Raw genomic sequence first — 26,870 nt, 5'->3', positions numbered from 1 at the left:
GATATAATTTTATTTTTCTTCACATTAAACCAATTTTTCCAACTCCAATTCTAAAATACCCATCCATTCTCCAATGGTAAGTGATGCTACATCTATCATATACCAAACTTCTATGCACATATGGTCTGTGGCAGAAACTTGTAGTTAACCATGGCTATACATTCTATCCTTCCTTTCCTTATTCTGTAGTAACATACTCCTGATGTTTAGCTGGGCATGTGATTCCCTGTAACAGACTATATTCCCAGTCCGATGTCCAGCTACATCTGGCACATGGCTAAGTTCTGACCAATGGCAGATAGGTTATAGATATGAGAAAGTGATGGGAGGTATGATTATAAGGGAAGAGGCTTACTTTTCCTCTTATTGCTGCCTGGAAAGAGGGTGTGAAGGCTGAAGCTGAAGCAGCCACCTTGGACCATGACCTTGGAAATGGAGGTTCCCAGAGTAGAGCAACTTCAACTGGGAATGGAATGTTCTATTCTGGAAATGGAAGTTCCCAGTGTAGAGCAAGTTATGCAGCTACTCAGAGGTTCCCAGGACAGAGAGGAGGATTCTGGGTTCTGACCCTGCAGAGTGCTAAACCAGCCCTGGATTAACTACTACCAGGTGAGTGAATGAATGAGAAATGTACCTACCACTGACTTGTTTGCAACTCTATTATTTTGGCTTTTCTACATTCTTGGCCAAACCTAATTCTAATTAAATGCTTACTGGTCAGTTTCTGGACTCCGTGAACTGTCCTGTGGATTCTATTGATTTAGTCTTGTGCCAGCGCCATACAGTTTTATTTATTATGGTTTGTTGAAGATATCTTAGTATCTGGCAGTCTCTCTTCTTTGCTCTTATTTAAAGACTCTCTTAGTTAGTTACATATCTTTATTCTATCATAAATTTTAGAACTAGCCTGTCAATATTGCTGCCCCGCCTGCCCCAAACATACTGTGTTTCAATGCAACTATACATTATACAGAGATTTTTGACTTAGTTACCATGTTTAGCAGTCCTCATCTCAGATCATGGTCAGAGCAAGCTTTCAAAAATGAAAATCTGATCTTGTTGTCACCATCTCGCATGCACTAAACTTTTCAGAGGCTCCGTGTTTGCCCACGGATGAAATCAAAGTCCTAATCTTCTTATTTGGGATCTAGCTCACCAAGCTCCCAGCTTTGGCTTTTGCTATTCCCTTCATTTCACCCCTTGCTCCAGCCACAATAAACCCTCTCTTTAATTACTCTTTTTTTTAGGTATCAGTGCTTTGGTGCAAGCTGTGCCCTCTGCCTATTATTTTCTTCCTACTTTATACACAGGGCTAATCCCTTGGACCCTTTGAGACTCAGTTCAGCAATTCTCACCAAGGGACAACCTGCCTGAGTGAAGTGTGTGCCTCTTCCATGCCCTCAAAGTGTTTCATGCTTCCCAGCATTGAAAATGCCTGGTATGCATTTGTCTCTGTCCAGAGTGTGAACTCTTAAGGCCTTGCATTTTCACATCTCCACTGCCTAGCACAGTGACAGGCACAGAGCAGATATCCAAGGAATGTTTGTTGACTGACGTTTCTGACTGACTGATCACACATAAGCCTGTATAATTTGAAGCGCATGCTTTTTGTTCGGCGGGGCATAAGGGACATGAGACAAGGGGTCACATTGCTGGCCAGGCTCAAGGAATTCTATTAAGCCACTTACCACTTTGGATGTTGAGGGCATGATGTTTGTCCAGGCTCCATCCTCCAAGCTTGGAAGCATCAATTTCATAGCCCTGCAACACGGCTGTTCTCTTTTCCCACAGGATCAGATCTGGACAGGATTCATACTCGTAACCCACGGAAACTGCAGGTAACAAAAGGAGCAAGGTGCACAGGTGAGCAAAGCCTCTCCTTTGGCCGTTAGACCAATTTGCCCCTTGCCTGGTTTTTGTGGAGGAGGAAAAAGGGGATTGTGTTTCTAATTGGGAACCAGGCCTGTGTGAAACACTAAACCACAGATGCAGAGCTTTAATATCCCATTTTTGAAAAGCAATTGTACGTTATTAAGAAAAGTTAAACAAATGTACTAAATGCTAGAAAGGGCACAGGTATATCTATTCCAGGGAAATAATCTTTAGTACAGAAGAGTCTTGGTGCACAAAAGTCTTTACAGCAGCATTATTTATTACAGTGGAAAATTGGAAATAATCTAAAGGTTCAAAAGGGGTGATAGGTTGAGCAAACCAGAGTGTATGCACTCCAGCACTCCAGGAATGTTATGCAGCACCTGGAAATTAAGGCTACCTAGAGCATGTGCTTATGGAGTAATATTAAATTGAAAAGACTGTTATATATAGCATTATATCTGTGTTAAAAAGACTATGTATGAAAAAGGAAAATAAATGAAAATGTTCATAAATGGTTATATTTGTTTACAGAAACATATATGACCTTATTCTATTTTTTGTTCATTTCTCAAATTTTTATTAATGAGCATGGTATTATTTTTACAAAGAAGAAACATTTAAAATAATTTATAATGAATATATGGAAAAGGAGTTCAGTTGGCATACTTTTAAAGCTTTGAAGACTCAAAGCTTGAAAATTCTCCAGTTTCACTTTTGTTTCACAAATCAAGGCCTCCTCAGAAGGTCACTGGGATGAAGGCAAACATGGCAGGCTGCCTGAGACTGGGCTTTGTAAACAGAACTGCACCTGACCTATGGAAAGGCACAACGGTGACCGGAATGCTATTTCTGCAATGTCTCTTTCTCTGTAGGCACGACGTTCCAGTGGGCAATATCTGACTCCAGGCTCAAGACAAGATTTAACCATTGGGTGGTGCCTTAAAGCTTCTTGTAGGTGCCATAAAAGCTTGCTGACCACCTATGGGAGGAAAATGTTTCTGGAAAATGTCTCTGTTACATCTTCCCCAGTATCACGAGACCCTGAGCAACTACCATGTCTCCCCTGGCCATCTGTGGTCTCAGAAAGATGAACCTCAGTGCTTCACGTCTCATAGTGGAAGGACTTGCCTATTTAACTAATCAGTGGGCACTAAATGGGCTCATTTCTTCTGAAGAAGTTACAAGCCTTCATTTTCTATTTTTAAGGCGATAGAAGTGACTTCACAACACTGAACAGTGGGGAGATGGCACCTTAGCTTTTGATGTGCCCTGTAGCTTAGACTGGGGCTGCAACCCACAGGGAAGATCTGGGATAAATCCAGCCCTGTTCTTCCTACTGAGGAATCCTTTGGAAGTCCCTTTACCTCTCTGGGCCTCAGCTTCTTCATGAAAATTTTGGGGATAACAATGTCTGACCTGTGAGGATTAACTAAGATATTAATGTACAGGGCACAGGGGAGCAGGTGCACAATGGTTATTTTTTCTTTCTTTTCTTTTTAATTTTTTTTGGTTACCACATTACTTTGTGTCCTCATTCTGCCTTTTGAGGAATCTAGAAAGGGACTGAAAATGGAGGAGGATTCAAGATGGGAAGGGATTCTGGGATGTTACTCTCAGTTGCTTGGAGGATTAGTTCTGCAGGGGTTAGGACTGCTAATAGTCCAGCTCTGGACCTTTCCTCGGACCCTGCTCCAATCCTGAAGCTGAAATGAGCACACCCAGCCCCTGGAAGTCCAAGGTCTGAGTGAGGCTGGGACTAAAGGTAAGGTTGTGACCACTGCCTCAGCTTTAAAAAAAGGCAGCAACTGCACAACAAAAAGACAACCTCTCTCATTGGAAATGTGATAGAAAGGTCAAAAAGCATTTCTGTTGAAGGAAGAATCTTAGCTCCTGCATCTCAATAAACTGAAGAAACTCAGGAGCTCCAGGTTCCCACATGTGAATGGGTAGGTTCAGGCACGGCAGCTGTGAGGGAGGCAGGGCAATGCCAACGTGGTCCTACCACAGTCACTTTTCACCCATCACGCACCATCACTGGGCCTTCCAAGGTCGTTTCTGGTTTTTTTTTTCTTTCTTTCTGGTTTTTTTTTAATGGTCGGGTTTTCCACATTCTGGTCTTCAAATAAATTCTTTTAGGTTATGAATGGTCACTGAGAGTTCCTGAAGGCCAACTAAGCCTCGGATATATTTGATCTGAGAAGAGGAAGGGAAAAGGAGGGAGCCAGGGAGGTGAAAAGGAGCTCCCTGCCGCCATATGTTATTCTCTCTCTGAGGACAGTGCTGAGTCCTACTACAATCTTGTGGCTGGAAAGCTTACCGAAGGCTTCTGACAGCCCATACACCTTCTGGTTGTAGACATCTGTCTTGTCCCAGATGAAATAATAGGACAGGTCTGGGGCTGCAGCAAACCACTTCCTGAAGAGGCGGCCCTCAACCGCCACCATTAGATGGACCTTCATGAGGTTGAAGGGGATGGTGGGGTGGGTGAGGCTGATTCTCAGGACAGATTTGTAGCCAGGGGTACGGCTGCTCAAGTAGCTCAGCCTCATCTTGCAGCCAGAGATCATAATCTCCTCTTGCAAAGCCTAGAGGGCAGAGAGAGATGACAGTGACAGCCATAAAATTACCCAACTGACAGGGAAGATGGCCACAGCCCCAAGGACTCTGGGTGTTCAAGAGGCAAAAGGAGTAAGCTGAGGTGGAGGAGGGGAGAGAAGAGGAGGAAGAGGAAGAGGAGAAAGAAGAGGGGGAAAGAGAGGGTGAAGAAGAAGAAGAAGAGAAAGGAAAAAGGGAGAAAAGGGAGGGGGAAGGAGGAGGAAAACATATGTCAGAAGATTCGATTTCCAAGGACTTCTCATGTGGTCCAACCCCAGCTGTCACCTTACTGAGCTTCAGTTTCTTCGCCCGTACAACAGGGATGATAGTAGTGGCTTCAGTGCATTATTGAGAGGACTATATATGATAATGCGTGTAAATTACTCAGCATAATGTGGCCTTTCATTTACTAGCTATGTTATCTTAGCATGGTTATATAACCACTGAGTCTCAGAGGACTGAGGTCACAAATCTAAACTGCCCAGTACATAAAACACGTCCTCAACAAATGTTCTTAGGTGGTGGTGGTGCTGCTGCTGATGGTCGTGGTGGTGCTGGCAGTAGAAGGTACAATGAAGAAGGACCTTTCTCCAGGCTAATGTGGACATGTGTCCAAGCAAGAATTATTATTTCTCTCTCAAAACTTCCCTACAGTAAAATTTGTTTCAAATGGCTTTCCTTGAGGAAAGTAAATGCAGACTATGAGACGTTGAAAAAACAAATAATTATGCAGAGTTGAGAGCACAGTCTGCCAAGGATCTGTGGTTAATGCCCCAGTTCATCTATAGAAAAGCTGCTGAATTGGCTCTTTGGTGTCCCTTGCACACTGGCTCCCTAGCTCCAGTACCATGTTAAATGAACAGAGCAATCGGAAAGGCAGCAGTTTTTCTACTGGGAGCAGTGGGCTCAGTTCCAAGCAGGAAATTTTAAATTAATGCCAGGATGCTTAGGTACATGCTAAAACCAGAAAACTTTTATCAGCTTGATGCTCTGGGCTCTGTTTCAAGAAGGGACGTTAGATCAACGTTTGGAGGCTAACGTATCCATTAAAAGGACAGTTCCTATCTATCCTCACATTCACAGTGGAACCAGGCCTATATAAAGAAAAGTCTTTTTCATTCTGTCCATTTTATAGATGGGTGTAAGGCCCCATCCCTGACCCATTTTCTTGAACACAGAAAATTTTAGGGATTGGGCTTAAACCAAAGTGATCTTTCTAGTTACAGATTACAAATTCTGGGCAGAGCAGGGCTCTACCCTGATGAATCACAGGCAGGGGTGAAGGGCCATCCTGATGCTCTCATAAATATTTACCTTTTTTAATGTACCTTTTTAAATTTACATCTCCTAGTACTTGCAAAGGCTAAGCGATGACAGGACTGGGGAAACACAGGGTTTGTTTTTATGTATTTCACGAGTCCGGTAATAAGCAAGGCTTGTGATCCAAACGGACTTCTGGCCTCCCAGCCCAGAGAGCACTGTAAAGAGGGTGGGACCTTTCGCCTCATTTGTTCCAAAGTCCCTACGCCTGGAAAAAGTGTCCAGCTGGAGCTGAGCCAGGGTTGAGTAACAAATTAATTTTCTACCGCTAGCTTTGTCTCCGCTGACAACCATCTCATAGGAAAGGTCAGCCTGGTAGTTGAGACAGGAGACAAGTGCTGAATCTCTGAAAAGCAGTGAGGTTTCAACCTGTGGGTCCAGTGAAAATTTCAAAATCATTGTATTTTGTTCTTGTGGGCTGTTGCATGAAGCAACTCAATAGGGCACACATGAAAAATGTGTTTGCTTAGCCAGGCATGAAAATATATACACAGTGATGCCCAAATTCCCTGCTTCACTAGCTCCGAGATCCATTAACAAGCACATTGCCAGAGTTCTCATTAGGTAGGTCAGATTCCTGGGGCTTTTCCTCGGGCTTCTGCACTGACATCTCTTCTCTTCCCCAGGCCTTGGTTTCTGCCGTTAGCAACAGGGCTGGGAACTGGAAGAGCAAATCCAGCATGACTGAACTTAATCAGGCAAAGCATCTACCTTGATTTCCATCAGATTAAAATGCATCTTTTCCAATTACTTCTCTTTAATAATAATTAAGTAAATCACTGTGTGTATAGATAAAAGCCAAAGCAATCCTAAATTGGTATGAAGGCAGCATGTGTAAAATAATCTTAATAATAATAATAATAGTAATAATGATCTAAAAGTTACTGAGCACTTACTACGTGCCAGACATTTAATCTTTATTATGTGCTCACTATTTGGAACCCTGTGGCTTATTCCTCTTATGAGGGCCTGCCATTATAAATATTTTTAGGAAAAACAATGAGAGGGGACATTAGAGGTTGGGAAAGGAAAGTGGAAGTGAATTGGATGCTAGAGTGGAAATGGATAGGGAATTTATTATATGTTGATGTGCACCAGGCAATTTAAGGGTGTTCAAGTATTCTGAGTTTGTAAGAAGGTGGCCCTTGTTTCCTGACCCCTTGGCTGCTGTGGGGTTTAGTAGCTAGATTCTGCATGGCAGGGTGAGGGGGTCTGACCAGAACCCCCAAAAGTTTACTTTCTGTGCATTTACTCTCTCCCCTGCCTCTTGAGAGCATCCTCCACTGCTGCATGGAATAAAAGCATGGAGAACTGCAGTTAACAAAGCAGAGTACCTGAATTTCTGGAACGATGGGGCCTTTCTCTGCACAGGAACTGGCAAAGGATGTCAGCGGGGATGGAGAGACGACAGGGTTGGGGCGGGCAAAGTTACTCAGGTCACAGCTGGGAATCTCATTTTCCTCGTGTCGCATGATGACGGTTTCCATGACGAAGAAGCGATCCCACGGCAGCCAGAGGGTGTGCTCCTGAGTGATGAAAGGTGCCCGCTCGAATCGCAGGACGATGGAGATGCCGCCATTGGTGACCAAGTCAAAGCTGTTTGGGAGGGGAGGGTGAGAAAGAGAGGAGATGGGGGAGCAGGGAAAACAGGGGACAAAGGAGAAGGAAGAGGAGTAGGAAGAGGAGACAGAGGGACAGAGAAACGGGAGACAATTACACCAGAGGATCTGAGGATTTGTTGAGGGAGACTTTAAAAACCTAAAGGACTTGACTGTGGCCATAAACAGTGAAATAGCTTCCAGAAAGCATAAATTGGAAAATGATTCATCAGAAAGAATTTGCTGAAACCAAATTAATAAATACTGTTATGGAGAGCCATTTGCCAGGACACAGGACAGCCAATGAATCCTCTGCTCTGGTGCTCCTGGTACTTAAGAACTCTTAACTTTGTTAGAGCTGATGTCCAGTAACAAGACAGAAGGATTACAGCAGAGTAAGACCAGACCCAGGGGTTAAAACCCTAGGCTTTGTTTTGGTTCTGCCCTGAACAACTGCTTGATCTTGGATATGTCACTTAACCTCTCTGATCCTTGTTTCTCCTTTGTAAAATGTAAAGGTTCAAATTATCATAAGTCACTAAGATTCTAAAATTCTATAGCAATTTTAACTTTGATTATGATAGATAATGTAACAAAGGTCTTCGAGACTATAAAGCAGCTATGCAGGTTAGAGATGGGCTCAATTCAAATCACAGTATCTTCAAAGAGGAATCCCAAGACTCTGAATTCCAACCTCCCATTTGAGATGAGATCAGTGAGAGCATCCTGAAAGCTGGTTGTCCAGCCTCAGCTCATTGGCCCTTAGAAGCTGTGAGCAGCAGCCTGCCTTCCTAGTCCTAGTTCTGTCTCTGAAAGCATACCAAATAGGTCTGCTCTGTGATGGGGTCTCAAGGCCCTCCCCACCCTAGATGACTCTCTGCTGGGCTACTCTGTAGACTGTGTTTCAGGTTTGCAGGAACTGTAAAGTCAAAGGCTGTCTTGCCTCACGCCAAAATATCTTATGCTCAAACATGACCCAACCAGAAACTTGCTGGCAGCTCTGTCTTTGGTTCTGGTATCCTAACTCCTGGCACCTGCACAAACTTGGCAAGGTGTTTGCCTATCCAAACCTTGGCATGGACCTTTTTTTTGAGAATCTGAGAAAACTCTCTGAGACTCCATATACTCCAGTGTTTCTGCCACTGCCAGAGCCTGATCTGAGTGTGCTGCAGTCACAGGATCAGAGGCCAGATGAGTTTAAGTTATAGACAACAGAAAGGAAGCCCAGGTGTAAACCCAGGTATATCACTATTCTGTATGTCAGGTCTGCTTAGCTAAGGAGAGTAACTGGCTGCTACTTAACATCCTATGTTCAGTGTGCAATAAGATCTCAGACTAGAATCTTGCATCCCTTATCCCTCTTTAAAAACAGGATATTTAAAATCCAGTAACTGCTGAACCATTGGAAGGAAATTTAATGGTCATCTGATCCAGTATCTATCCCCAATCTGATGCTTTAGACTCTTCAAAAGGGGACCAATTGCCACCGAGGGGCCATTCAGTTCCTGCTTAGACACCCCAGTGATGAGGGGCTTGTTACATCCAGAGGAGGACTGTGCCACTGCATTACCTGAGGTTAGCTTTGAAGGTCAGAAAGTTTTTTTTTCAGTTGAGTCTGAGTTCTCTCCATATAGTTCCTTATTCACTGGACCTCATTTTGCCACAGCTGCCACCCCCTGGCTGTCATTTTTTGGGAAAAAATCTTTTTAGATTATCACTTTTAGGATGCATTTTAAGGATGTGGATGGAGAGCTCCTCTTAACTATCAAACTTGACAGCTCAAACGTCACCTTCTCAATACGACCCTACTGAGTCAGAATTCCAGCCTGGTTCCCATTGCACCATATACATCCTATAGCTTGCTTTACACTGCACTGTAATTACTCATTTAGCTCTCTGGCATGAGAAAATTGCTTGGTTCTGCTCAGTCTTTCCAGAACCTAGCCCAGTGCTTGATGGCTAAAAGTTTATAGAATTAATGCATAAGTGTGACACTGCCAACTTCTTTTGGACTGACTGTCTACTAAGTCCCTTTCTATTTTGGCTGTTATTGCAAGTCAACACATTTTTCACCTGTGCAGTTGGTTTTAGAGACCCCAATTCAGGCCCCTACCTTTATCTCTGATAAATGTACCATCTGGAATTGGGACCATTGTTCCAGTTTTTCCTCCCTTCTCTAAAAGCTACAAGGATTTTGTACTGAATTTTCCTGTCTTGGTGCCAAATCTCACTCCTGGAGGATGGTGTTCCCAGATATGGGGCCCCTATGTTCCAAACCCTAACTCTTCTATCTTTTGTAGGAATCTTTTACCCACTTTTGCCTGTTCCTCACTCAGCTTATTTGGGGTCCATGCTTCAACAAGTAATAATACTTTCTCATTCTTGAATAAGTAATGATAGAGAAACACTGAGGAAGGTGGGTGTTTATTTTGATCCAAGAGTTCGTATTTTGGCCTTCCAGGAGACGATCCATGGTTTGGGGGAAACACTCAGAGAACAAGTTTTCTGCCGCAGAACTGAACAGCATCTGTGCTTTGACAGAACATTTTCTTTGACAGAACATTTGACAGAGCGCTCAAACAGAATTTTGGCCAGACTTCCAAGCTCCCTTCACGAGTTGCTGAGTATGGGGAGGGAGGGAAGGCAAACACGAAGAAACACGTTTCCAAGGCTGTGAGCAAGTTGGGGGCAGCTGATCTTGCCAAGAGCTGGGATCTAATTAGCTGAGACCAGGCCTGCTCATCTGGAGAGGAAACCTTGCTGTAGATGTGGAATCTGACCACAAAGGGAAGGCCTAGTTCTCAGCATAGGGCCATCCGAACACTGTCACTTACTCCATAGGTGAGCTACTTCATCTCTCTAGCCTCAATCTGTAAAATGAAGCTGATGATCACAATCACTTGGCAGAGTTATTAATGAGATAGATGGGATAATGGTTCGGAATAGCACAATACTCCATACATTCCCTGGGCATAATGCAGTGTATAATCATTTTTTAATTCAACAAGCCTGAACAGCTTCTTTTGTCTGCTATTCTTTTAATTTTTCTTCTTGACTTCTATTTTCCATCTTTTTAATCATCTCTTTGGCCCACTTCTCTGCTGCTATTTTCTGTTTATGGGCTGCTGTTAAGAACTGAGGCCTGGTGTTTCAGCAAGTGTAGGGGTGGGGTGGGGAGAGGGAGGGGGCAGTGGGTGCCAGATGAGGGTATCACAGAACCTGCATAGAAAGTGAGGGATATAAAGATGAGTTAGTTATAGTCCCTGAACTTTCAGTCCAATTGTATGGACTTTATCCCCAGACTCTATCTCTAGCTTTGCAATTTCTCTAGGGGCATGAGAGGTAACAAAGAAGGTGACTCAGGGAAGACAGGGAGGGAAACGGACAAGGTATAACTCATTCACATACAGCAAACAGGGATCTTTGAACACCAGGAGGACAAGTAATGACTTCCTCATACCTATGCAGTGTCAAAGTCGGGAAAATAAGTTAAGTCTCAAAATGAGCTGGTAAGAATTGTTCAGAACCTCAAGCTCTAGGTTGTAGCAGTTCCGGCTACTATGTCATAACATAGGAGGCTAATGCAGGAAATACGGCTAATCTCTACCTCCCAGGGGCTCCATGATCTAGGGCAGTAGAGATTGCAGGTGTAGAACAAACAGGAAAAATCAAAGCTGAATGTTCTGGTGAGCTTTTCCTAAGGGCCACCAAATTTATGCCAGATTTTGCTTAAAGGATCCACCCTAACCAAGTCCATCAGGGTATAAGGACAGATGATTCACCATCCCACACGAGTAACTGATAAGATCCATAGTGGGGGGGGGGGGGGGCGGTGAAGCCATTCCCAAAGACTCCTTTTTGATGATTGTTTCATAGCAAGTAATAATGTAGTCAGAATACCCCTTGCCTTAGATGCTCACATCTGCCATTTCAATAAAGTAGGCAGCCCAGCACTAGGAGGTAGTAAAGACAGAGCATAATGAAGGAGATTCCTTTATGCTGAGGTGAAGTGTGCACCAGGGTGCTTCCTGGGATGGAACGGGTACAGGGGGCAGAGGGCAGTGAACTGATCTGGCTTGATTATCCCTAAGGACTGGCCACCGACTTCATCCAGCTGGGTCCCCTCCCATTCACAAGGAGTGAGTGGGGGGAGTAGCTCCCCATGCTAGGCTTGCCAACCCCATCTACGAGGCACACATGTCTACAAACAGATGAGCTTCTACTTCATTATCACCTCGGCTGGGACATGTTCACATCTGATATTGGATTAAAGAAGTGCTAAAATCAATCAGCCTGGAGCTTAATTTCCAACATGGAGTGAATACCAACCTTATGGACCCACACTTAGCCAGATGGACCATCACCACCTGATTTTACTAAAAATAGGGGACTTGTCACCACTGACAGCCTAAATATTCCACATTCCCCTTTCCTCTCCCCTTTTCTCCAAAGTATTCTCATTGCCTATACTGTAACCATCACCATGTGGGCATGTTATGGTTTGTAATTTTAAGAAACAGCTAATAATTAGCGTATACTTACTATGTGTCAGACACTGGAAATGCAGCAACAGATCAGAGTGGAACAGGGAACTGTGATTTCCTGAACACCTATTAAGGTCAAGTGCTTCCCCATCCATCATATCAGCTAATTCTCACAACTAATTTGTGAGGAAGATAATATTAGGACCATAGGACAGATGAAGAAATTGAGGCTTGGAGAAGAGAGGATATTTGTTCAAGGACACATGGCTAGCAAGGAGGGGAGCAGGGCTATTAATGAAACTTTGTTTCGTTCTACTGATAGTTCTCAGAGGAATTTGAAGGTCAGAATTTTGTCATCACCCAATGGCAGGTTGATAGTCACTTCCATGAACTTAAGTGGTTGTAGGATAGAAACAACCCAACAGGAATACCTATGATTTTTGGAGCTGTTGGGTCTGTAGAAAGCGGTCCATGTTACAGGATTTTATACCATAAATCGTGGAGCAGGATAATATGTATAAAGTACCCCATGCTTACTCTGAGAACCAAATGAAAAGAAACTACTTGATCTATATCAATAGTCAGATACAAGGTCATACTGCAGTGAATTGCAGAGCTGGGTATTTTACTTCTGGTCCTCGGAATCCGAGTCCGTGCTCTTTCCAGGCTGCTATTCCTGCAGCAGGTATCTGAGAGCAGGGAGGCAGAAGGGCAGAGCCTTCACTCTCTGGCCCACAACAGGTCTCCTACCTGCCATCTTGCCTGCTGATTGTGTACCCATAGGGAGGATTATTGATGAAACTGATGTTCACACCAACCAGTGGGGTCCCATCGGATGTCATCACTTGGCCACGAATGACACATGCATGCCTGTGGGAAGAGAAGAGAATAACATGATCCACCTTTCATACTCAGAGACTGGCTGGCAGGAACCCCCAGAGGTCAGAAGACAGAAGGCATGTCACTCAGACACGTCTTGCATCGAGGGGCTCTTGGTTTTCAGTCAAAATGAAAAACAATAACTTTCTTTTTTTCAGATTGCCTCAATATAAGGCCTCAGAGTATCCTCCAAAATAATTACTGTTAGGAGGTACTTTCAATGATCTCACATAGGCATAGTTTTCTGAGGATACCACACTATACTGTGAGGAGATAAAACTGATTCCAGAGGGCAGAACAGTACAGTTAAGTGTGTGGGTTTTGGAGTCAGGTCACTCCACATGCCAGCTCTGCTACTTTCTAGCTCTCTGAACTTGCACAAGTTTGCAACTTGAGCCTCAACTTCTTCATCCTGGTATAGAGTAAGTTCCATAAATGGTTGTGGTAATTATTGCCATTAATAGTTTCATTGAAAGTGAACAGAGAAGAAAGTGAACAGGATAGAGGGTACTTCATCTGGCATGGGAGATAGGGAAGGGGAGACACCAGCATCCCCTTGGAGTGGGTTCTGTAACCTGTTACCTCTCCCAATAACCCCCTACCCCTTGCTCTCTTTCTATATTCTAGAACAAACCATCTGATTTTCCCAAACTTGCCAGGCTAATGTTGTGTATAGCCTCTGTGCCCATGCTATATTCTTTCAGCTGCCTACAAATGTCATTCCTGCATCCCTCTCCCAACATTCTCATCCTTTAAGATTCAGCTTCAAATGATGCTTCTTTCCTGAAGCCTTTCTCAAAGTCCCTAGTCAGAACCAATTACTCTGTCCCCATAAACTGACACCATACATGTGATATCGTAGTACACCATACATGATTTTCTTCTCTATTAGTTGGAGGGCTGTTTGAGGGCAGGATAAAGGATTATTAGCTTCTTTATCTTCATAGTGCCTAGATGATATCTAACAAGTAGCAGGTTATTGTTAAAAATTGGTAGACTAAGCAAATAAGTGAGGACAGGTAGCGAACACCTAGAATGATTTTTCCCTCCAGTATTTCAGCAGATGACATTTTTCATAAGAACTCCAAAGTAGATAACAGATAAAAACTGAGATCTGCTCTAGATGTAGGAGATGTGGGGCCCCCCCCCCCCCCCGGGTGCTTCTGAAGACAACTCTGTGGAATCTTGCGTCTTTAGAAGTCAGTTTTTCAAATCACTGAGTTAGTGGGATACTCTCGTTCTATAGAAGAGGAAACTGGGGTCCAGAGAGGCTATATTATTTTCCCAAGGTCACACAGGGAAGTGGCGTCAGAGGCAGGCCTTGAACAGGGACCTCACGACTCTGGGTCGAGCGTTGTAGCCATGTGTGTTTTCCACAGGGAATGGGTGGAGATGAAGGCCTGACTGATATCAATGCCCTAACGCACCAGGGCAGTGGGGAGAGATCCCCCACTGAGAGGAGACATCTGAGGCAAAATCGCAGACACTGCTTCTAGACAACTTTCTCCATTCACCTTGGTTCAGAAGGCATGTTTTCCTGGCCCAAGTGAGGGCTACTGATGAGGCCCGTGGGCTTTAGTAAAGAAAGGTTTCAAACTTAGCACCTGCTTTATTAGGTGCCCACATCTCTATCTTCCTAGAGCGATAAACTTTTTCTCTGTTTGATGAGAAAAGCAATTAACACCAGACTTGTAAGCAGCTGGTCTCACTAGTTTCAGCTTGTCCTTTCTGAAGGCAAGAACAAATACCCACAATGCATCGGGCTCCCGCTCCCACTGCACCCACCCCTGCACCACGCTCTACACTATCTGGTTAATGCTAATTCAGTCAGTGGTTTCCTTCCCAGTGGTTTCCTTCCGAGCCCTTGGTCTAAATGCAATTACATGGGAAACAAGTTAAGCGGGCGAGGCTCAGCAAAGACTCTCAGACCTGCTCTGAAGGTCTCCCAATAAATTTATGTGAAATTTTCTCTCTGCTAATGGGGGAGATTTATTCCATCAATTGCATTCAGCTGGTACTGAGAGATGCTTTCTTTAATGGAGGACAATTGAATTTCTTATTGCTGGAACTTTGTCCTTCCAGAGAATTACTAACAGATCTCATCTCCTGGTGCTGGCTACTCTCCAGTTTTTCCTCTGAAACATGTGCCTTCAGATTCTGCCTGGACAATAACCAGCCCTCTGGGGACGGTTTCCTTTTGGGGGCTGCCCTGGCTGCTGCCCCTCATACACATGCAGGCCAGCTTCCTCTGATTTATCTCCCTTTCAGGATTTCCTGATAATTGGGGAACACTAAATCAGTGTCGTTTGGCTATCATGTAGTCTCTGCTTTGGCAAGCCAGCGCAGATGTAATTTTAGCCCAGGCTCCTGTGGATTGCTTTGGATTCTGGAGAAGATTAAGTTGACTCCCTGTGCCCCTGCAGGCCATAGAGGCCTCTTGCCAAAACAGGCATTTGGCTCAGGAATCAAGTTCTGGAGAAAAACACTTCCATCCTCCTTCTGTTTGATCATGATTTTCAGTTGTCAAGAAACCACAGCTTAGCACACAGGCTTCTCTGGAACAAAGGAGACAGGGAAGTCCGCTCTGTGGAGGCTCCTGAAACCTCTCTCCTGCCATGTGCTTTTGCCCAGGGAAGTTTGAAAAAATGCGAGTGCTGGGCTATCTGATGCTTTCTTTCTTCCTCCAATTATTTAACTAATACCACTGGGTAGTGTGCAGGTAAATGTTAAACAAACATTTATTTTGTTTGTTTTCTTTCAAAAGAAACAAAGCCTCTCACCAGGGCTGATTTTGACCTATCAATGTGACAACACTAAATGCAAAGTTGTCAAGAGCTGTATTTCCTATAGCCACAATAGTCCTAAATCACCTCAAGAGCAAAGATAAACTACAGTAAAATAAGTAGGAAGTGATATGTTTTGAGTATTTATCATTTTTGTTTTTAATATAATTTTGTAACTTATTTTATATCTTAATTTTATACAATGTAATTTTTATTAAATAGCTGTTTAACAACTGGCTTGCAAGATTCCTGAACATTTAACATTCTGCTCTGGTGATCTGGTACAAGCTGACTTCCGTACACCACTGAACCAGCCACCCCACACTGAGGGTCAGGCACTTGCTCAGGGTTGGAGATGTAGCTAAGAAACGGTTGTCGCTTTGACTGTGAATTTCTGTCACAGAAGACCGGCTTGGTGAGAAACCACTGACATGGGAGGCAGATCATTTTCACCAATTCAGCTTCCCACCTGGTTCTTACGATCCTCCTGTCACCAGTTCTATATTTGAGGTTTCTCTTTCCCTTGGCCACTGCCCTGACATAATGGAGTGCTGGGGTGTTATTTCCTACTCATCCTAACAGTGCCATCTAAGCTGTGTCTGTCTCAGAGAAGCTGTCACCAGCTCTTCCTGACACAATTAATCACTCTTCCTCTGGGCTTTTCCATAGCTAACACGGATCTTGCCATGACTGTGGTTGCCATCTGATTACATTATTCTCATTTACATAGCTGTCTTACATTCCTATTATATAAGCTAGAGGAGTACTGGGACCACATCTCCATGGCTAGGGTAAGCTTGGGATGTCTACCCTGTGTGCTGGCTTGAATCTGTTATGTGCGCCAGAAAAGCCCATGTTCTTTTAATCCATCCCTGTGGGGGCAGACCTACTGTTGAGTGGGACCTTTTGCTAAGGTTGTTTCCATGGAAATGTGACCCAGCCCATTCAAGGTGGGTCTTAATCCCCTCGCTAAATCCTTTATGAGGGGATAAAAGCCAGAGACATTTTGCATAGAGATCAGAGAAAGGAAAAAAAAAAAAAAACAGAAGAAGCAAAAGAGCTCAATGTGCCATTTTGAAACCAGAATCCAGGAGAGAAGGACTAGCAAACATCGCCATGTGTCATTGCACGTGACACAGGAACCTGGAAGCGAGAGAAGGATCTCCCTGCTGAGGCCGTAATTTGGACATTTTCATGGCCTTAGAACAGTAAATTTGCAACTTAATAAATCCCCTTTGTAAAAGCCAATACACTTCTGATATATTGCATTCTGGCAGCTTCAGCAAACGAAAATGCCATGAGTGTTCGTGGAGGGAAAAAATAATCAAATAACTGAAGCTCAGAGAGGTTGCCCAAGGTCACATAGTAAGGAGCTCAACTGGCTGAGCTCATACTCAAAGCTAGGTCTTCTTACTTCCAAGTCCTTATTCTTTCTGTGTCATGTACCTGAACTCACTAAAATTCACTTTACTTTAACTCAACAGACTGGGAACCTACTATGAGCCAGACCCTGTGTTAAATGTTAGGGTTACAAATATGCATCAATCGAAGTCCCCGATTGCTTTCTGGAACTTAGGAAAGCCAACTAGAAATGCCCTAGTATAGTTGTCTCTGACACTAGTGAGTCAACACATGGGTCTGGCATATGTCAGGCAGCTGGGATATAAAACGAGCAATTAGGCTGGTTGAACTCTGCCAGGAAGGAGCACTCATGCCAGGGCAGAGGGGGAGGGCATCAAACATACTGGCATTAGTCCAATTACACACTCAAGACCTTGCTGACACCAATGAGGGGGGTGGGAGTTGATCTGCCTGACTGCTTCCTGAGGACAGTGGCCAGGTTTGAGAGTAAGAGAAGAAACTGTAGGAGAAAGAAACAATCCCCAAAAGCAATCAAACAAAGAAAAAAAGCAACCGCAAAAGTCACTCAGGGAGAAGTGGTAGAGGTGTGGTGGAAAGAGCACTGATTAAGGACTCTGAATTCCTAGTTCTGACTGTGCCCCTAACTGTATGGTCTTGGGTAGTCACTTCATTCCTATGGACCTCCAATCTCTCATTTGTCAAACGCAGGCTGAAATTTTTCCCAATCTGATATAAAATGGAATCTAATACATGTTTAAGAATTTTAACTGTTTTATCTGATACTACCCACTCCCGCTCAAGTAGCTCTACCACACAGTGGTTCAGGATCATAATGGAGAGCAAACTCTTCTCTAAGTTGTCTCCTCTGTCTGCAAAGTTTCACCTATTCTGTCTCCCTGAAAATTGCCTGCTTACCCTTGAGGGCCCAGCTGGAGCATATGCCCAAGTAGTATCCAACTCTCCCACCCCTCTGGGCTACACTGAGTGTGGTCATACTATCTGGACAATCTTTCCTCCTGGCACACCTTGTACTCCTTGAAGACAGAGACCACCTCTCCTTCACTAGTACAGTCTCAGATCTGAGCACAGGTGATGCCTAGGGGGGCAAAAGAAAGACTCCTCCAAAACAGTGTTTGCTCTGGAATCTGAATGCAGAGCACAGAGTAAGCTTTTGATAAATTAGTCACTGAATGAATAAAGAACTGATGTCCTTTTGTAACTTAGGGTGGAGGTGATGTCAGAGAATTCTGAGCTACTTGACCTGGACAGGGATATGGTTAGAGAATCTAGGTCTGAAAGGCATGAGCCTTTCCAGTTGGCCAACACAACCTGCATGCAAGGGTTGGGTTCCTTCGTCACCTTCCCTTGAAGGACTCACTTGGCCTCAGCTTGTAGACCAACAGCTTTTTCTAATTCCTCCTAATCACTTTTACTTCTTCTTTTGAAGACTTTAAAAGAGAATGCCAGAAATTGTTACATTTATTTTTTAATGTATATTATATAAGCAGATAAAGGAAGGTGAAGGTAGAAAAACAGCAGTTTTAACTTTTTTTTTGGTTATTAAATGAAAGCAGCTAATTAAGATGGCATTCTGGGGATCAGAATAATCATTTTGGATCTAGGTAGTAAATAATAACTCTAGTTTCTCTGTTTTCAAGTATTTGCTAACCTATGCAAATCATTGGTTACCTATAGCACCCCCTTTACATTACATATTTTAAGTAGATTTACATACCTGCATTGTGTAAACCCTTTGTAAACTGTTTTCTGCTAACTCTTGCTGATTGACTACTGATTTTTACAGCATCTGTTACAATTTATCCAGTGCTTTAAGATCCTTACTTGAGACCAGATGAAAAGCCTTCCTTCACAGCCTGTCAGATTACCACCATTAGGGGGTTCTGCAAATCCAACCCACCCATGCCACTGACACTGCATCTTCCAAGACCTTTTTTTCCGTACAGATTTTCGTACCTGAGGAGTGGTGTGATGTTGCAGTTTGCAAATACCTAACATGTGGGAATGACTTTTTAAATGGATAAGGGGAAGAATGTGGAGGGGTAGTGAGGAGCCTGATAGAGAAGGCCTAGAATGCTTTGAAGAGACTGTTGGTAGAAATGTGGACTCTAAAGATACCTGTGATGAAGCTCTAGACAGAAATGAGCCATGTGTTATTGCAAACTGGAAGGAAGGTGATCTTTGTTTTAAAATAGCAGATAATCTGGCAAAATTGACTAGTGGCTTTGGCTGGAAGGCAGATTTTAAAAGCCATGAACTTGTATATTTAACAGAAGAGATCTCCAAATTAAATGTGGGAAGTGCAGCCTGGTTTCTCCTCACAGCTTATAGTGAAATGTGACAGGAAAGAGATAAGCTGAGAACTGAACTCAGGTATGAATAAACTAGAAATTGATATTCTGGAAAATTCTGGATTTCCAGGAAGGGAGACTCCAGAGAAAAGTGCCCCATGTGAGATTTAACCAAATGTGAAACCAGCCATCCATTTCAGAGAAAGCCAGAATTGGACAGGGAGTTATCCAAGAAGGATCTGTGGGAACTCCTTATGTCTGATGGGCATGATTTGAGGCTACTGCATTGAAAACCAGCGAGAGTGTTGCGGGATCTGTATAAAGAGAAACATTGCCAGTCGGGACTGAGAGGAACAGAGAAGCGACACACCGGAGGTAAAATAACTTCAGGGGCAAAACCATAGAGGCTGGGGTCTAAAGTCAAGAAGATGTCAGGAGACTGGACCCACCCAAGCACGTGGAGAGGGTGAACTTTCCCCAAAGGCAGAGGATGGGCCTTCCACCTGGTTGCAGTGGAAGAGTCATGCAGCCTCAGGCATTGGAGAGAGTGAAGCACATTCCTTGGGGTTTGAGGAGAGCCTGTCTGCCACCACACGAGGGGTTGAGCATGTGTCCCAAAGATGGCTGAGAGTCTGGGTACAGCCCCGATGTCTGGAGCCATGATAAAGGTGGTCTCCCAGTGTCCCCCAAGGTTGCATTCAGAGAGAGGCAGGCCTCTGCGTAGGCCCTTGCAAAGGGTGGGACTGCCACTTTCAAAAGCCCTGAAGATAAATGACTCCCAGACTTTGAAATCTAATGGACTTTGCCCTGCAGGTTTTAGAAACTGCTTGGGTCCTGTGACCCCTGTGTTCCTCCCTATGGAAATGGGTATATTTATCCTATAAATGTTCCTCTTTTGTATGTTGGCAGTAAATAACTTGTGAGTTTTACAGGTCCAGAGCCAGAGGAGAATTTGCTTTAGGACAGACCACGCCATAACTAACTTTGATGAGATTTTATACTGTTTCTAACTTTGTATTGTATTTGTATGATTACTGAAATGGTTTAAGGTTTTCTAATACTGTTATGGAATGAATGTAGTTGGCATGTGGAAAGAGCATGTCTTTCTGTGGTCCAAAGGGTGGAATGTGCCGGTTTGAATCTGTGGTCGACCCCACAAAAGTCATATCCTTTAACCCTCATTCAACATTATTGGGTGGGAACATTTTGATGGTTTCTATGGAGATGTGACCCACCCAATTGCGGGTGGTAACTTCTGATTAGATGATTTCCATGGAGGTGTGTCTCCACCCATTGAAGGTGGAGTTGCTTACTGGAATCCTTTAAAAGAGAAACATTTTGGAGAGAGTCCCTTTTGTAGAGCCACAAGAAAGCCGACAGACACAGCCATGTTTGCCATGTGTCCTTCCAGCTGAGAGAGAAATGTTGAATGGCACTGGCCTTCTTGAACCAAGGTATCTTTCCCTGGATGCCTTAGATTGGACATTGACATTTTCTTGGCCATAGAACCGTAAACTAGCAACTTATTCAATTCCCCTTTTTAAAAGCCATTCCATTTCTGGTATATTGCATTCCGGCAGCTAGCAAACTAGAACACTTGACCATTTGATGAATAAGTTTACTTAAAGCTAGATTTTCTATATATGCATATACACACATGCACAAACACAAACACACACAGACACTGCAGTTATGTGTAAATAAACCAGTGCGGGTCTACTGTTCATCTCTCTAAGCCTTGATCCCAAACTCCCTCAAAAACCCTTCAGAACAGATAGGGTTCTGAAGAACCTGGCCCCTATCTGTTGCTTTGGGGTCATGTCCCATTTCTCCATTCTCCCACCTGTGGTCAAGACATGTTGTATCACCTTTCACATCCTTGCTTTGTCTTGCCATGCATTTCCATGTCTCCCTACCTTTGTCCATGCTGCTTTATCTGCCTAGAATGTCTTTTCTCCCCATTCCTACTAATCATTTCTTTAGGGCTTGCCTCTGCAGCAAAAAGAGCCACTCTCTCCTTTGCTTACTTCCAAAGCACAATGTACTTATCCCAGTAAAGTGCATTTATTAGTTTGCATACCTTATTTCCTTTACTAGACTGTGAGTTCTTTGTGGGTGATGTGTTTTTTCATCTTTGTAACTTTAACAGTGCTTAGAACAGAAGTAGGTATATAGTATACACACAATAAATGTTGTGTAAAGAAATAAATAGATAAACTAATGAGAGAAGATGATGGGAGAAGACCTTATAAATTTAGTTATTTCATATGACCCCCCCCCAAAAAAAAATATATATATATACCCTCCTCTCCTCAAATTCTCTCAACTCATATATATATGCTTAGACAGAGAAAGACTTGGTAAATGAGAAGAGGATTCAGTTATTGGAATTTTTAAATGAGTACCTTCTAGGTCCTATATACAAATGTGTATGGTAAGGAAGGTATTTATTCATTATTATATTTTTTACTTATTTACTCATGGAAACTACAGGAGGACAGGGATCATAGGCTTATTTTCCATTATTCTCAGCAGGTATTCAGTAAATATTTCTTAAATAATTAACAAAAATTTAGACAGTCCTTACCTCTGAAGAACTCACATTCTAATATAAACATAATTTGACTTTTTAAAGATCCTTGATTCTGGAAGTAAAGCTAGCATGGAATAAAAATGGGAGTTTCCTATCAAGTCATTATAGTATGAAACCAAAACATTCCCCCAGTTTGAATAAAGAATCAGTCTCTGTCCAAGCACCCTGACTCCTGTTTTCCATTTGTAGGTGGGCTCAGTTTAGACTCCAACCAGATCACTTGCTGCGAATATGGAATAAATATCACAAGAAGTGTTTCTGTTCACTACAGAAAAATGTGTTTTTTTCCAGAACATTTTGTGTACGTTTGGGGGAAGGGAAGAAATCCATAGAATCCATCATATTGAAAGGAGAAGTTTAATTTTTAAGCGGAAAGGTCTTCAAGGTGACTGAGTCCAAGGCCCTCATTTTACAGGGGTGGTAAATGATCTCTAGAGATTGGGTGGCATTCCCCTCCAATAACCCTCAGACTGGGCACCACAGGTCTGTCCTGAACACCACCTGGGGTTGCCCAACAACAAAGGGACCCAAGAGCTGAGTGTCTTTAGGAGCCTTAGGCTATGCCTCCTGCAGAACCCAGCCACCAGGAGCCATCATTCAGTGACCACCTCGCTGTATGTGGTGGCTGAGCTCCTTCAGACATGAAGGGGGCATCAGATCCCACGCTGCAACTCCAATCACCCAAGCCTGTGGGCAAATCTATTGTTGAAGGCTGCATGCTTAGGGCTGAGCCTTTTCCCAAAGGAATCCTCTAGGATATCTTCTGCTGGCTAATGAAGGTAAACACAAAAACTGAATCCTTGACTGTTCACAAAACTATACTTCTAGGGAAGGGAGCCTGGTTCTAGCAAAGGAGAAGCAGGACTGAGAGAGGCTGACCACCAGCAATCATTTCGGAGGAGCATGTTTCCTGTCCCCAGGTAATGGGGTTGGCTGGATCTGAGGGACAAGGCTCAGAAGTAGCATCATTGTGCTTGGGGCCAGGGGACGTGTGACGCATGTCTAGATAGTTTTCTATGCTGTACAGCCAGAGGCCTGCTTCTAAGGGTTCTCAGGAGAGGGTTTGTGCATTTAGAAAAACATGAGGCAGCTCAAATAAAAACATGACTCCAGATACAGTTCCTCAGTGGACAAATTATTGTGTGTCCTGTCTTTCTGTCAGAACACAGGACAGGGCCTGGAGAAAGTCCAGCTCTGCAGCCTGAATCTTAGGCATATGGCAGTATACATCTGGCAGTTAAGGGAAACAGTCCCTCCAGGGATGAGGGAGAAGGACCTGGCAGGAGGCTAGGCATGGAGAGGGGGCTTCTAGGGGCATCTGGACTGGATGTGGACATACAGTATGTCCCCAGGTAACCAAATCCAAGCACTAGGCAGAGCAAAGGTGGAACTCTGGACAGGGATGAGGCAAGAAAAGGCAAGGCTTGAGTCCTTAGGTGGTAGGATACTAGGTGCTTATAGGTGGTAGGGTACTAGGTGCTTATAGGTGGTAGGGTTCTTGGTGCTTATAGGTGGTAGGGTTCTAGGTGCTTATAGGTGGTAGGGTTCTAGGTGCTTATGACAGGAACTCACATGGAAAACTCATTTTTAGAAAACTTTGGGATTCAGGAACATAAACACACATTTGTCAGAGCTGACAAGTAATGGGTGAGACAATAGGAGGGATTTGAGGCTGAGTAGCTAGGGCTGCTCTAAGCTTTTCTCACTTTGGATTTGGTCCTTCAGCCTGTAGGACAAACCCCTTGATGGAGCTGCATGGTCCTGGCTGTGATGGGAAGAGGATGCAGAGGTAGGCAGGGCCAGTCCTCCCTCCTTTGCCAAAAGACTTTCCGAGGTAGCATCTCTCTGCATCACAGGCATTCACAGTGGAATTCACCTAGAGGCAAGTCTTGATGCCTCCAGGATGTGACTGGAGGGACAATCAGGTTCATTGTAGAGGTGTTTGATAAGTGCTGATCCTCTAATCTTTACTGAGGTCTACTTTCATAATGTGAAGCATGGCTCCCCAAATATTTTAACTTCTTATCGTTTGAAACACATCAGCATTGAATGGAAACACACAAAGCCCCTGATTTATGAACACCAGAATTATTGCTTGAAAGTACTCTTAACTTAGGACCCTAGGTTATCCTGCACTCAGGCTCTGCTATTAACTTACAGAGCCAGAGGCTCTTCCTGGCCTGGACGTTTTACACTTCCACTGCAAAGGGCCGAGGTCTCAAAGGTCCAATCACCCCCACTATGCTATGCTGCTAGGACTTTTGCATCAATTACATAACTATACTTATGTATATGTATGTATGTATATATGATGCTTATCCATATGATGCTTCAGACTAAAAATCTCAGTTTCCTCCCAGTACACACAGTAATATTACAACCTACATGAACACTATTGCTATTGCTGATGCTATTACTAACATTAAAACTACTACTTTTAGTACTAATGGCTGCTAACATTCATTGAATGCTTACTGCCCAGATACCTAAGTAGTTTATATCTCATTTAATCCTCACGACATTCTCATGAGATATGTACTATTGCCCCCATAGTACAGATGAGCAAAGTGAGGCACAGGGAGAATAAGAGGCTTGTCCAAGGTCACACAGTTAGCAAAAGGTCAGGCCAGGATTCAAACCTACATTGCCTGACTCAGGATACAGTACTCTTAAGCACTAAGCTTATGCACGTTGGTTTTTAAATAAGTTGTAGAATATTAGAAAGAATCAGAACCAGCTGGGGTTTTAGCAGCACCATACTATACAGATTTCCATAGTGAAGATCCCGAGACAGGAGGGTAAAAGGACCAAGCAGGGAACGACAAAAGCTCAGTGCATGGGTTCTAGGACCAGAGGGGTTTGCCTTTAAATGTGGCTTTGACACTTTCAAGCCTATTCCTTGGCCAGGTCACTTACCTTCTGTGAAGCAAGAATGATAAAGTTCCTATGTCATATGGTCTGGGAGAGATTTAAACATGTTAAAATACTTACAAAGCATTTTAAACATCCTATGGCAACTTCTTGGTATATGTGAGGTATTACCAAATGCATAGCATGTGCTGGCCATTGGGCTTATGGGTATTTTACCTCATTTCATCTTCCGAACCCCTAGCAGGGTGGGAATGAGTAACCTCGTGGTACAGATGAGGAAATTGCCCAAGGTCACTTAGCCCTTGGAGCTCATTTGTCCAAGGTCATTTAGCTCTTGAAACTTGAATCTTGGCCCTCTCAAGCTAAACCCCGGGAACTTTCCACTTCACCACAGTATCCTCTGCTAATGCAGGAAGTGATGGACAACCAGAAACAAGCTTAAGCTACAAAGCAAACAGAGGTCGTAATTCATTTTTGAAATCAATACAAGGGAAGATCAAGTGGCAGAGGAGGAATCGCTAACGGCTCATCAGGATGATGTGAGAAGTTGCTGCCTACATCTTGAATTGAATTCACCTAGTTGCTTTATCATCATAAACATTCATTTCAGTGTGGGGAGGGATTTTAAAAAAACCAACATGAATAATATATAATGGCTGACATTTTGGAGGAAGCAGGAATTTTACCTTCTTCCATCTTCCATCGGGGTAATTTATCATTGTCTGTCTTTTTTTTTCTTCCCCTAAACTGATGGGGTAGGCTGTCAGCTCAGCTTGTTCTTAAAATGCAGGAGTATAATTCAATAATACATTCACTCAGAGGCCAGCTGTCAGGAAGCTGGTGTTTATTTGAACTCCATTAGATGATCCCTACTGCTCAGCCTCTCCAGGGCTGCCTGAGGACCGGGATAGGGGTTGGATGAGCAAATACTCTTCCACAACTGCTCTACCACTGAGACCAGCGTATGGCTTAAGATCTGCAGTGGGCTGACAAAAAATACTGTGATAATTTCTCCCTCCTTTTCATTTTTTCCCCTCTTACAAGCTCTTGTTTCAAAATTCCTGGAAACTTTATAAACCTTTATAAAGATATGAAATAAATTTTGAAGAGTTATGGGGCATCAAGGTTATTTCACTTCAGTTTAGAGCTGGGCTTAAGTTCTAACCTTATTGTGACCAGGGGGAGGGTCAGATCTTTTGCAATTTTTTTTCCTAAAGCATACTTCTGGCCTCGTATTCCTCTGTATTCTTCCTTCCCCCACATACCCACTCTGCTTACATATACTTCAGATCAGACACCTCAAATTTCCTAAGACCACCCTGATGTGAAATGTTAGATCATGTCTCCTGACTTTTGATTTGGAAAAAAATCACAATTATACTTAAACCACATTAAAAACTCTCCCTAGTCTCTGATTATCCTGGAAAGGAATGCCATTGCTCATGGAGAATCCTCAGACCAGGATGTCTTTTTATTATCCTGTTTGACTGAAACCTACAGTAAGCAATACAGCTTATCCAGTAGCACATACATGCATACGCACATACATACAATTGAAACAAGTTTCATAAAATACTTAGACTTTTTACAATGCTACAATGATATTTTCCATTCCATTCCACCTCATTCCATGCAAATCTACTTGTTTGAACAAAAAGGATAGTTGTGACTAACTAAATTGATCTCATGACCCACTAAGGATTGTGACCTACAGTGTGATAAACAATTTTCTAATTGCCAACTCTTATTGAAATCTTTGTCTCGGGTCAAAGGTCATCTCCTGCAAGAATTCATTCACTCATTCATTCATTTACAACAGCAAGCATTCACTGTTGCCTACTTTGAACCAGGCTCCATGCAGGGTGGTGGAGAAACAAAGATGCGTCAAACACGGCTCCTGTTGTGTGGTGCTCAGGGAGACAGACTTGTTGTAGGAGTGACAGTCCCAGCTCTCAGAGCCCTTTGCTTCTACTACCCTTCAGGTACTCAGCCTACGGTGAGCAGTACCTGATTAACTCATTCATTCTTTCTTGCTTTCTTTCATTCACAGAGGTTTATTTTGTGCCAACCCTCTTGTAGGCATTTAGGGTTTTGGTGAAAACAGGTGCACGGCCCTGAAAGAGCGTCAGAGTGATGGTACAGATGCATGTCTTCTTCAATGCCTGGTGCAGAGTATGTGCTGGTCAATATTACAGATCAAG

General features: G+C 43.4%; 1 protein-coding gene across 5 annotated transcripts in view; it reads right to left on the bottom strand.

Annotated features, from left to right (window-relative positions):
• TENM4 (teneurin transmembrane protein 4) overlaps positions 1-26,870 on the bottom strand; it is a 780,788-nt gene that overhangs the window by 72,016 nt on the left and 681,902 nt on the right. For all 5 annotated transcript variants that reach the window (XM_077113447.1, XM_077113449.1, XM_077113448.1 and 2 more), the window contains 4 exons: positions 12,623-12,742; positions 7,125-7,386; positions 4,193-4,460; positions 1,689-1,832 (listed from right to left, as the gene is read on the bottom strand). In XM_077113447.1, the coding sequence (XP_076969562.1) occupies positions 1,689-1,832; positions 4,193-4,460; positions 7,125-7,386; positions 12,623-12,742 (794 nt within the window). The remainder of the gene's footprint in view (positions 1-1,688; positions 1,833-4,192; positions 4,461-7,124; positions 7,387-12,622; positions 12,743-26,870) is intronic.

This window comes from Tamandua tetradactyla, chromosome 8 (genome assembly GCF_023851605.1).
Source record: "Tamandua tetradactyla isolate mTamTet1 chromosome 8, mTamTet1.pri, whole genome shotgun sequence".
Lineage (NCBI taxonomy): Eukaryota > Metazoa > Chordata > Mammalia > Pilosa > Myrmecophagidae > Tamandua > Tamandua tetradactyla.
This window is presented reverse-complemented; position numbering and strand designations above follow the sequence as displayed.